Here is a 14,125-nt window from a genome sequence, read left to right as displayed (position 1 = left end):
TTTTGATACTTAACTTTAATTTGTAATGGTTATTTAGGGTTAATGATTTAGTGCTGGACAGAGTCATCTTTTCCCCATTCCTTATTCCAACTGATTGATCTTCTTTCTTTTTCTTAGTTTTTTGGAATTTGATAATATAATTTGACATTAATATAATTTGACATTATAGTCCCCTAGCACCATTAATTGCTACAGAAAATGCACAGGTAGCAATTATTTGTCAAATCTTTCCACTGATTAACTATGTGGTGCTGTTACTATATATATATATATATATATATATATATATATATATATATATATATATATATATATATAACACACAGAGAAAACCCAGCACTCACTTACAAGCTCTCAGCTAAGATTTAAAAGCAAAAATGGAAAGGTTAGTTACCGCATCTGGCCAAATGGGACAAGACCAGGTACCTCGTCAAGGTCCTTTCCAACACCTGGGACCCTAAAACAGCCACACAATGCAAGCTTTCAAATCCAAACAAACTGAAAACAAGGGAAGGGTGCACAGGAATATGTAACCACCCTAGACATATACAAAACACGGAAGGGAACTGCACTCTCATACCGGACCGGGTACACATCCTATGACCCTGCAACATGCTCAGCCCTGGGTGCCACTGGCACTCACAGGAAGCTGTGCTGTCCCCAGAGCCACAAGCAGTTAACCATTATATATATAATGAGATAGTCCCCAGTGAGCCTGTGCTCTGTCAACAAGTGGTCTGATGGGATAAGAATGAGAATGACTTCTCTAATGGAAGTAAAAGGGCTGTTGTTACGGTCAGCACTTAGCGTTGTTCAGCATGGAGGAACTGCACACTCAATCCCAGGGTAAGGGTAAAAACTTACTTCCAGCTTCACTAGGCACCTGAAGTCTCGACGTCCCGTCTACCGCACACATTGCAGCACACTGGGAGGCAAAAGGCGCCCCTCGGTCTGGAACGTTACCGCCTTTTTCTCCAGTACGACCTCCCTCCTTGAAGCTCCCGTACCATCTACTGCGACCAGTGTCGCAGATAGGTCCAGCCCCTTACTCAGCCATGTGACCGCTGGTCCACCAATGAGACAAACTCTATGCAAAAAGGATCCCAGAGGACATGAAGGGGCTCGGCAGCATAGGGAAATGTCTCCAAGGAAAAAAGTTAGAAGTAGCTGGCACAATCTTCAGTTAAAAAGTCCAAATTTTATTCGTACAGGGTTAAAAGGAAAATAAACAGTTTAGGCAAGCGTTTAGTCTGACATGTTCCGGCCAGTGGCCTTATTCATAGACATAGTTAAACTACACTGTCATGAGCACACCTGAGCTTGGGTGGGGTGCTTTAACCAATGGGAGATAGTCTCCCTGATTATGTTTTAATACAAATACAAAATTTGGTTTAGAACACCTTACAAAAAGTTTATATACACATCTTTGGGAGTGCTGCCAATATGATCTAGTCAATACACAAACAAAAAAGGTATTGGCACACATCCATTTTAAAAAGCACAACATATTTTTTGAACTGCTGCAAAAAATTGCCTGCAAATAACATCAAGAGACAACTATTCTTTTTAAATAAAATTGGGATCTTAGTCACACAATATGGCCATATTTTGCTTAGCCAGTCACCACTTACAAGGTGCCCCAATAAAGACTGGTCCTAAAACTATAGTCCTTTGCCACAGTGGGCTGAATCATTCCTGCTTTTACTCTTCATAATAGAATGAGACTCCCTGGCTTAATATTCACAACTCTATTACACTGTCATGAGCACACCTGAGCTTGGGTGGGATGCTTTAACCAATGGGAGATAGTCTCCCTGATTATGTTTTAATACAAATACAAAATTTGGTTTAGCACACCTTACAAAATATCTATATACACATCTTTGGGAGTGCTTCCAATATGACCTAGTCAATACACAAACAAAAAGGTATTGGCGCACATCCATTTTCAAAAGTACAACATATTTTTTGAACTGCTGCAAAAAATTGCCTGCAAACAACTTCAAGAGACAACTATTCTTTTTAAATCAAATTGGGATCTTAGCCAAACAATATGGCCATATTTTGCTTAGCCAGTCACCACTTACAAGGTGCCCCAATATAGACTGGTCCTAACACTATAATATATATTATTTTTTTATTGTTTTTATTTTTTTACTCTATTCATTATTATTTAATCTATTTGTAAATTAATTTTACCAAGCGCAATACCTTTGGATCAATGTTCTCCTTATGTATATATATATATATATATATATATATATATATATATATATATATAGATAGATAGATAGATAGATAGATAGATAGATAGATAGAAAGATAGAAAGATAGAGAGAAAGAGAGAAAAGAGAGAGCAATATAGATAGAGTTTACTGTCCATTTAAGCCAGTGTGCCATAACTACATTGAGAAGCCATGGAGCTTTAGTCTATTTATTCTTGCTATGCTGGGAGTAGTGTAAGGTGTAGTTTTCTATGTAAATATGGTTCCACTTGCTAATTTTTATTAATTAAATTTATTTTTGTTTAAATTGTTGTTGAAGAGCTCTTTTTAATATACAAATCAGGCATTAGTCCTTTGGGTATTCTTACTAAATATTCCTTATCTAGGCAAATGGAATAAGTTTACATCTGGAATTTTGAAATTAAAACCAAATAACAGTGAGTCATGGAGGGTCAAAAGGGCTATAGTCGCACTTTACAATTTGGGGGTTGGGTTGCATTCTGGAATTTTGCCCTGGGAGCTAGATCCTCTAGAAAATTGCCAGATTTAAGGGGAATGGACAGTATATGGACCGGCTCCTAAGCTTTACATTCTTGCTTTTAAATAAAGATAGCAAGAGAACAAAGTACAATTGATAATAGGAGTACATTAGAAAGTTGCTTATAATTACATGTTCTATCTGAATCATTAAAGAAAATATTTGGGTTTAGTATTTCCTTTAACATCATTTGATTGTCCCAACTAATGTCCACAGATCTATTTGCTCCACCAAATAAATTACACATTCAGTACATTCGCCCATCATTCTATGTGCACTGATAATTGCTACATTTCCACCTCTGATTAAATTCATGTTTTTAAATCAATGCACAAGTTATAAGCAACAATACTAAAAACATTCTTAGCCATCATTTTATCATAGTCAGAATTTCAAAACTTTATATCCTTATTTGGAATCCCTCTCTTCAAATCTCTCCCTTGGCTTCTTCTCTATAATTATTATCATATAAGTTGTTTCCAGCTAGCTCAAAGCCCCACCTTTCAAACCTCAGTAATAAATACATTTCTGTCCCTCCAAACCCCTCTAATAAACTCTTCATTAACATAGACAAGTCTTCCCTCCTACTTACCTCACCATACCTGGAATCCCCTTGCATAATCAGGCTCACTCAAAATACTAATGCTCTTTAAAAAAAGAGAATTTGGTTTTTAACATTTTTACATAACATTTTAAATAGAACTATAATGCTTTAAGACATGTTTTGTTCATATGATTTAATCGGTAGGCAATATACAGGGTCCTTAATAAAAAGGGCTCTATCATTTGAAAGTGGGACAATGTTCTCTGCTAAGGTAGCGGTCCTCCTGTGTCCATCAGTTGCCTAAATTTATTAATACACATTAATTTTTGTATGCAGCACTGACCATGCTCTCACATGTCAAATCATAATAATAATAATAATAATAAAAACTAAATACCAGGGCCAGCTAAACCATGGGACCAAGTAGGTCCAAAGGACCCAGGGAACACTTCAGTGACAGAGTCAGTTACTGTCAGACCCAGACCGCTTCTTTCTTCCGTCTCCTTTTGTGAGGAAAGCCACAAGCTTGTATCAGCATGATTGCCTCATGCACAGGGAAGGTACTTCAGAGTACTGTCATACTTGGACCTCTCTTGTCCTCTGTCTCTGCGGGGTAAGCCGCAGGCTCCCAGCTACATGACTGTATCATGCACAAAGACAGTAAACCAGTAAGGGGCGACAGTCAAGGTGGGAAAAGAACTTCCTTCCCACTTATTGCACAATTGTGCATAAGCATTGGTTGTATACAGGCTTAGTAAGGGGGGGAGGGGTAGTGGATTGATGCGAATCAGTAATTTTACTGTTAGGGGAGGCGTGCCAATTCTTTCTTGGACCCATGCAGCACAATGATTGGAGCTGGCCCTGCCAAATAGTAATGATAATAATGATCAAAACTGATATGTGCAAAAAGGCAACCAATGTCTTACTAAGCAGCTTTCTCTCCAATGACACAAAGAAAAACTGCATTACCTGCTAAGATTTATGTTTAAAGACTATAGTCTACAACTATTCTACAACTAATAGTTTACAACTATTGCCTGATAGTTATCATCTTAACAATATTTCTTCAAAACATATTTACCTTGATGGCGCCAATTACTGTTGTTGCAAGAGCTGAGTTATAGTAACTGCACTGTACAATTGAAAACACAAGTAAGAACCTGCAATTGTTAAAAAAGAAAACATTTAAATTAATGTTTAGAAGCTAAAAACACAAACTGCAAATTAACATGAAAATATTAACATGAAAATATTGTTACAACTGATATTCCATGTGAGGTTTTTAATTTTATAACACTGCAAAATCTAAATAAAATCTGTATATGAACGGTGCATGGCACTTGTTAGAAGCCCAGTATTAAAATTTAAGTTAAGAATACATTGTTGAGCCAATGAAAAATATTGTTAAAATTGTCATACATATATACACACACACATATATTCACATACATACACATATATATATATATATATATCCCCAAAGCAGGCACATAAACATGGATTTGTATCCAATCAAGCCTTTAATGGTAAAGCAAAAAGCCTAATCCAAACGTTTCAGCTCTCACCGGAGCCTCTCTCAATGGAGGCCATGCAGACTTAACAATTAATACAAAATACACTACTTATATAACCACCTCCCATACAAACTATGTCAGTAGCTGTGGGCTATCATAATCAGGTATCCAGTCACCATGCGGTGGAACACCTCCGTAACCTCGGCATTGGCGTATGACGTCATTAAGCCTTGACCTTACTACATGCGTGCTACGCGACTGTTACCATGGTAACGTTGTAAACCAAGCGTAGTGCCGTAACCACAGCAGGGAACATAGATACCGATCATCATGAAACATCTACAGAAGCTGTCATAGTGTTAAACCACATAATATGCGCAAATTATGCACAAGTGAATCAAATTATTCAAACATAAAAAATGCAGCTTAAATAGAAAATCTATTGACACCATCTATACACACAGGTATCAAAGTGTCTAACATATCATATTTGATACCTGTGTGTATAGATGGTGTCAATAGCTTTTCTATTTAAGCTACATTTTATATGTTTGAATTACCATTAAAGGCTTGTTTGGATACAAATCTCTGTTTGATGTGCCTGCTTTGTGGATCTCTATACACAGTTTTCGTGTATGGGGTTCCTTGGGACTTATTGTACACTTATTTTATATATATATATATATATATATATATATATATATATATATATATATATATATATATATATATATATATATATATATATATATATATATATATATATATATATGTGTGTGTATATATATGTATATATATATATATCAAGCAAAAAGAATAGATATCCAGGCTGCGTTTAAAAATCAAAGTCTTTATTAAATTCCTCTTGGGATAAAAATGCAAAAAAGAAAGGGGGATCCAGCATAACAGTGTTACCAAAAGTTATTCCGCTAACATGTTTCGGTAAAGACCGTAATCATAGCTAATTGGAAACAGGTGTGCTGGCTATATAAAAGACAAAATCCACACTCATTGGACAAAAATAAGACCAATAGAAAAGGTACACTGTTGGACAAAAAACGTAATAAATATATATATAGAAAGAACTAATGCGCCCTGACAATTTAGTATATGTATATATACCCTAGCCTAGCATAATACAAAACATCAGATATAGTCATTAATAAGTATTCTGCAAAAAGTTATGATGAAAAAGATATAAAGATGAGATGAACAAAATGAACAGATGAATAAATGAAAAATAAATAAATAATAAAAGGTAATCATGGGGGGCATGAAATATTCTCATAGATCCAAAAGTGTAAAGGAATACACAAAATATGGAAGAGTAAAAGTAAAAGTAAAACTCAAACCAAAAGAGTAAGGCAATATAGCAAAACTAGTGTAAAATCTTAATGCAGAAGTTTGCATAATTATAAGGAAACTATGGAAGTGTATCTCTAAACATGCCTATACTATATAATATAAAATATACATATATAGAAAAGAGCGTATTATATGGCTGAAACAGATTGCAGCTTAGTAAATGCAACCTGCTGAAATAACTACAACTCAAACACAAGGAAGAAAATAAGTAACTATGCTCAGCTATATCCCTGTCGTAAATCGCAATTGTAAAAAAACCCTATCTAATATGAGTTTAAGAACTCAAATGTGTATCTCAATGTACACAGGTAACAGTGACCTATATAGGGAAATGAAGAAATACAACTGTACTGAAATAATAATATAATCAGTGGATACTGCTGAATGAGTGTAGTATGGTATGCGATGTACAGAGCAATACAAATAAACTGCATTAAAGGGCTGTATGGAGGAGTAGGTAAGAGGGACCCTATCTTAAAGGGATATAATGACGAAGAGATGTATGTAGGGGAACAAGAGGAGGCTAAGAGGGTATAAACCAACGGGAAAAAGGTGGGCAAACGTGAAAGGTGAAAGGATTACTTCCAATAGTTAATCAAATCGAATTCAGAGTTTAAACCCTCTGGTACTCTAGTACGCAATTTGAAGATCCAAAACATTTCACGCTTGCCCAACAATTGATTCCTGTCACCTCCTCTAGGTGGTGCCTTAACATGTTCAATAGCCTGCCATCTGAATGTGGCGTTACTCTTATTGTGAAAATTCCGAAAATGCTTTACCAGAGGGGTACTAGCTTCACCTAGTTTGATAGTAGAAAGGTGGTTTCTAATTCTAGTGTTTACATCCGTAGTAGTGAGTCCTACATACTGGAGATGGCATTCTATACAGTAAAGTAAATAGACAATATAGGAGGATGTACAGTTAAGGCAAGTGGATATCTTATAAATGTCTCCAGTGACCTCTGACCTGAATTCATCGGAAATAATGATAAACTCACAGGGTCTAACTCCTCACATAAAATAACATTTGTGACGGATTTCAGTACAGATTACAGAGAAATATGTAAGATTGTCAAAAAACATTTCAGTTTGCTCTCCGCAGATGACAGCCTTGCTAGCTGTGTGGAGGGAGGTTTACGTTGCTCCTATAGGAAGAACAGAACTCTAGGCAATATACTGGCCCCCTCCGAAGTTTCTATCAAGAAACCAGACAGACAAAGCTCTTGGTTGCAACATAGGGGGATGTACAGGTGCGGCAAATCGAGGTGTAGACCCTGTGAGTTTATCATTATTTCCGATGAATTCAGGTCAGAGGTCACTGGAGACATTTATAAGATATCCACTTGCCTTAACTGTACATCCTCCTATGTTGTCTATTTACTTTACTGTATAGAATGCCATCTCCAGTATGTAGGACTCACTACTACGGATGTAAACACTAGAATTAGAAACCACCTTTCTACTATCAAACTAGGTGAAGCTAGTACCCCTCTGGTAAAGCATTTTCGGAATTTTCACAATAAGAGTAACGCCACATTCAGATGGCAGGCTATTGAACATGTTAAGGCACCACCTAGAGGAGGTGACAGGAATCAATTGTTGGGCAAGCGTGAAATGTTTTGGATCTTCAAATTGCGTACTAGAGTACCAGAGGGTTTAAACTCTGAATTCGATTTGATTAACTATTGGAAGTAATCCTTTCACCTTTCACGTTTGCCCACCTTTTTCCCGTTGGTTTATACCCTCTTAGCCTCCTCTTGTTCCCCTACATACATCTCTTCGTCATTATATCCCTTTAAGATAGGGTCCCTCTTACCTACTCCTCCATACAGCCCTTTAATGCAGTTTATTTGTATTGCTCTGTACATCGCATACCATACTACACTCATTCAGCAGTATCCACTGATTATATTATTATTTCAGTACAGTTGTATTTCTTCATTTCCCTATATAGGTCACTGTTACCTGTGTACATTGAGATACACATTTGAGTTCTTAAACTCATATTAGATAGGGTTTTTTTACAATTGCGATTTACGACAGGGATATAGCTGAGCATAGTTACTTATTTTCTTCCTTGTGTTTGAGTTGTAGTTATTTCAGCAGGTTGCATTTACTAAGCTGCAATCTGTTTCAGCCATATAATACGCTCTTTTCTATATATGTATATTTTATATTATATAGTATAGGCATGTTTAGAGATACACTTCCATAGTTTCCTTATAATTATGCAAACTTCTGCATTAAGATTTTACACTAGTTTTGCTATATTGCCTTACTCTTTTGGTTTGAGTTTTACTTTTACTTTTACTCTTCCATATTTTGTGTATTCCTTTACACTTTTGGATCTATGAGAATATTTCATGCCCCCCATGATTACCTTTTATTATTTATTTATTTTTCATTTATTCATCTGTTCATTTTGTTCATCTCATCTTTATATCTTTTTCATCATAACTTTTTGCAGAATACTTATTAATGACTATATCTGATGTTTTGTATTATGCTAGGCTAGGGTATATATACATATACTAAATTGTCAGGGCGCATTAGTTCTTTCTATATATATATTTATTACGTTTTTTGTCCAACAGTGTACCTTTTCTATTGGTCTTATTTTTGTCCAATGAGTGTGGATTTTGTCTTTTATATAGCCAGCACACCTGTTTCCAATTAGCTATGATTACGGTCTTTACCGAAACATGTTAGCGGAATAACTTTTGGTAACACTGTTATGCTGGATCCCCCTTTCTTTTTTGCATTTTTATCCCAAGAGGAATTTAATAAAGACTTTGATTTTTAAACGCAGCCTGGATATCTATTCTTTTTGCTTGATGTCTATTTTGCCGGCATTCTGGGCTGCATCAGGAGCGTGCCTCTACTCCACTCCCCCTACTATCTCTGATATTTGGCATCCCCTCCGACGTTGGATCCTGCAAGCCTCCTGGTAGGCTAAGCATCCCATTGGCTGTGACGGCCGACGCCCATCACACGACCGGAACCGGCTGGATAGAGGCATCGAGGCTGTCTTGGACGCCGTGGGTCACGTAGCATACAGCAGGTTTCCTAAGGTACACGTTTGAAACTACAAGCAAGAAGGGTGAGTCGCACAGCTACTAGCTGCTTGGGTATTGCTATCGATATCCTGTGGCAACACTGTATTGCCTGTTGAAGGGTGACGTATTCAGCGTTTACTGCTTGCCCCACATGGAACTCACCTGGCTATTTCTATGATGCACTGCACTTTACTTCTGTGATGCACTTTGTTTCTGCTGTTTTTGCATAAGGGGATGTTTTGAAGTCCTTGAAATTTGTATATTGCGGTTTTCTACAGTGAACTGTCCTTCTAAACCTGCATAGGGGTTGAGTGGAATAGATATCCACATGGTGGCTTTACAAGTGAAAATATTTATATACAGAAGTCCCTTTTACTAAACAACCTTTTTTGACTATATATATATATATATATATATATATATATATACACACATACATATATATATATATATATATATATATATATATATATATATATATATATATATACACATACATATATATATATATATATATATATATATATATATATATATATATATATATATATATATACATATATACACACACACATACACACATACACACGGCAACAACACTTTTTCATTGACTAAAACTACAGGGAGTGCAGAATTATTAGGCAAGTTGTATTTTTGAGGATTTATTTTATTATTGAACAACAACCATGTTCTCAATGAACCCAAAAAACTCATTAATATCAAAGCTGAATATTTTTGGAAGTAGTTTTTAGTTTGTTTTTAGTTTTAGCTATTTTAGGGGGATATCTGTGTGTGCAGGTGACTATTACTGTGCATAATTATTAGGCAACTTAACAAAAAACAAATATATACCCATTTCAATTATTTATTTTTTACCAGTGAAACCAATATAACATCTCAACATTCACAAATATACATTTCTGACATTCAAAAACAAAACAAAAACAAATCAGTGACCAATATAGCCACCTTTCTTTGCAAGGACACTCAAAAGCCTGCCATCCATGGATTCTGTCAGTGTTTTGATCTGTTCACCATCAACATTGCGTGCAGCAGCAACCACAGCCTCCCAGACACTGTTCAGAGAGGTGTACTGTTTTCCCTCCTTGTAAATCTCACATTTGGTGATGGACCACAGGTTCTCAATGGGGTTCAGATCAGGTGAACAAGGAGGCCATGTCATTAGATTTTCTTCTTTTATACCCTTTCTTGCCAGCCACGCTGTGGAGTACTTGGACGCGTGTGATGGAGCATTGTCCTGCATGAAAATCATGTTTTTCTTGAAGGATGCAGACTTCTTCCTGTACCACTGCTTGAAGAAGGTGTCTTCCAGAAACTGGCAGTAGGACTGGGAGTTGAGCTTGACTCCATCCTCAACCCGAAAAGGCCCCACAAGCTCATCTTTGATGATACCAGCCCAAACCAGTACTCCACCTCCACCTTGCTGGCGTCTGAGTCGGACTGGAGTTCTCTGCCCTTTACCAATCCAACCACGGGCCCATCCATCTGGCCCATCAAGACTCACTCTCATTTCATCAGTCCATAAAACCTTAGAAAAATCAGTCTTGAGATATTTCTTGGCTCAGTCTTGACGTTTCAGCTTGTGTGTCTTGTTCAGTGGTGGTCGTCTTTCAGCCTTTCTTACCTTGGCCATGTCTCTGAGTATTGCACACCTTGTGCTTTTGGGCACTCCAGTGATGTTGCAGCTCTGAAATATGGCCAAACTGGTGGCAAGTGGCATCTTGGCAGCTGCACGCTTGACTTTTCTCAGTTCATGGGCAGTTATTTTGCGCCTTGGTTTTTCCACACGCTTCTTGCGACCCTGTTGACTATTTTGAATGAAACGCTTGATTGTTTGATGATCACGCTTCAGAAGCTTTGCAATTTTAAGAGTACTGCATCCCTCTGCAAGATATCTCACTATTTTTGACTTTTCTGAGCCTGTCAAGTCCTTCTTTTGACCCATTTTGCCAAAGGAAAGTAAGTTGCCTAATAATTATGCACACCTGATATAGGGTGTTGATGTCATTAGACCACACCCCTTCTCATTACAGAGATGCACATCACCTAATATGCTTAATTGGTAGTAGGCTTTCGAGCCTATACAGCTTGGAGTAAGACAACATGCATAAAGAGGATGATGTGGTCAAAATACTAATTTGCCTAATAATTCTGCACTCCCTGTAGACTAAAACTAAATAATAACTAAGTTATAATGACGAAAATCTATTGACATTTTAGTTGACTAACTAAAAGTAGACTAAAATATTAGGGAGGGACATTTTGGAAAGAAATCCAATCAGAACTAATCTCTTGGACTTCTAGTCCTATACAGACAGCTAGGTAATATGTGCAATTACATTACAGCTTTTAATATTTTAAAGTTGCACTTCTGCTTGAAAACATGAAGAATGTCATATGTAAGTTTTTATAATCAATGCATATCTAAATACTGGCCCTTTGTGGAAAATATTAAAAAAAATTCTTTATGACACTTTTCTTTATTTATCTTAAAATTAAATAAAACCATGTTATATATCACAACAGTTAAATCTGTGTCTGTTTTGCATGTTCAACACTTGTCAGGGTATTGCTGAGTGACATTATATAAGATATATATATATATATATATATACACATTATATAGATAAATAATTAATTTATCTTAAAATATTAACCCTGGGTACAAATGTTTTGAAATTTTAAAGTACAGGTCTATTCAAACAGGCCTGAAACTACATTTCAGACACAGACCACCCCCTAGCTATACTCAAATAGAGATGGATGCCTCAAAAAACAAAAGGAAATAAACAGTTGTCCCAAACTATAAGAGATAATGTCAATTCAAAGAAAAGTTTGATCACTACCTGAACAGTGGGTAATAAAATTAGCTGATCAGGGGCCCCAGACACAAGTCTGGACTCATGTTTGAAGCTAGCAAAATCTCAGAAGGGTAATTAATTTAACACAGGCAAATGATGAGACAAAGAATCCTTTAAAGGTTTAAATGCACATATGTTATCTAGAAAATGTACTTACAGGCATGTGATAATATTGTGACCTTAAAGTTCATTTTAAAAGTACAAATTGTCTATAATCTGCAGAAATATTTAATATACCAAGACTTTATAAAAGAATACCAATATATGAGATTACCTTTTAGGAATATGCCATATTGAATAAATGTCTGCTATATTAAATAAATAGCTGATTTGGTCAATTTAAAATGTTTAACTGTGTAAGAATAAAACAACATTTGTTTTTGTTTTTTCAGAATGTGGTGTGAAAATGAGGTCTTGAAATACATACATACTAGATAAATTGAGACCATATTCCTGTACCTAAGGAATGACTTCAAATAAAATATATATATATATATTATAGTAAATAATAATGAAGTTAATTATATGGTAATATTGGTTACAACAAAATTCTATTGCAGGTATATATGGAATATAGAGATATGCTCAAAAATGGAATGTAATACCAGGATATTAAATGCTATGATTCCATGAAGAGCAAATAATTAAGAATATAATTACTGATTAATATGGCTATATGATTAATCACATCAGACTGCTACTTACAGACTCACTTTGTAAAATAGAGATACACACATTTGGGGCCTACTTTTCTCTGAATCCTGTCTGGAAAACTGTCTTTGGACAAGAGAGATACTCTGTGACCTGTACCCTTGCAATATTGTGATACCTTTGTGTATGACCATAAGAAATATCTTGAACATTGAACTATCAAATATTGGTTACTAGTAATGTATTAAGCGTTTTGATGTTTTATATTTTAATCTTTTAAAGATATTCTTTATTGCTGTGGTTTAATTGAAGCTGGTATTTAAAGAGGTAATTTATAGTTGCAATGCTAGTATTAAATAGACCAGTGTATTTCATATATTAAATATACTAGGCAATTATTATTGAGAAAAGGGTCAGGCATTAATATTTATTAATTTGTTGGAGCTACTGTGATATATTTTAAATATTGCATTTATTATTGTGGTTAAATCTCTGGTTGCTGTAATTAAGCATTGTAAGTTAGTAATCCATATTTCTTTCATGTAATTAGCATGAGCTAGTGACGTATGGGATATACATTCCTACCAGGAGGGGCAAAGTTTCCCAAACCTCAAAATGCCTATAAATACACCCCTCACCACACCCACAAATCAGTTTTACAAACTTTGCCTCCTATGGAGGTGGTGAAGTAAGTTTGTGCTAGATTCTACGTTGATATGCGCTCCGCAGCAGGTTGGAGCCCGGTTTTCCTCTCAGCGTGCAGTGAATGTCAGAGGGATGTGAAGAGAGTATTGCCTGTTTGAATTCAATGATCTCCTTCTACGGGGTCTATTTCATAGGTTCTCTGTTATCGGTCGTAGAGATTCATCTCTTACCTCCCTTTTCAGATCGACGATATACTCTTATATATATACCATTACCTCTGCTGATTTTCGTTTCAGTACTGGTTTGGCTTTCTACAAACATGTAGATGAGTGTCCTGGGGTAAGTAAGTCTTATTTTCTGTGACACTCTAAAGCTATGGTTGGGCACTTTTTTAAAGTTCTAAATATATGTATTCAAACATTTATTTGCCTTGACTCAGAATGTTCAACATTCCTTTTTTTTTCAGACAGTCAGTTTCATATTTGGGATAATGCATTTGAATCAATCATTTTTTTACCTTAAAATTTGACTTTTTCCTTGTGGGCTGTTAGGCTCGCGGGGGCTGAAAATGCTTCATTTTATTGCGTCATTCTTGGCGCGGACTTTTTTGGCGCAAAAAATCTTTTCTGTTTCCGGCGTCATACGTGTCGCCGGAAGTTGCGTCATTTTTTGACGTTCTTTTGTGCCAAAAATGTCGGCGTTCCGG

The 14,125-nt window shown here is 35.8% G+C and overlaps 1 protein-coding gene across 1 annotated transcript in view; it reads right to left on the bottom strand.

The window, feature by feature from the left end:
- SLC35D2 (solute carrier family 35 member D2) overlaps nucleotides 1-14,125 on the bottom strand; it is a 126,618-nt gene that overhangs the window by 52,296 nt on the left and 60,197 nt on the right. The window contains exon 10 of the mRNA XM_053702416.1: nucleotides 4,389-4,467. Coding sequence (XP_053558391.1) covers nucleotides 4,389-4,467 — 79 coding nt within the window. The remainder of the gene's footprint in view (nucleotides 1-4,388; nucleotides 4,468-14,125) is intronic.

Source organism: Bombina bombina, chromosome 2 (assembly GCF_027579735.1).
Source record: "Bombina bombina isolate aBomBom1 chromosome 2, aBomBom1.pri, whole genome shotgun sequence".
Lineage (NCBI taxonomy): Eukaryota > Metazoa > Chordata > Amphibia > Anura > Bombinatoridae > Bombina > Bombina bombina.
This window is presented reverse-complemented; position numbering and strand designations above follow the sequence as displayed.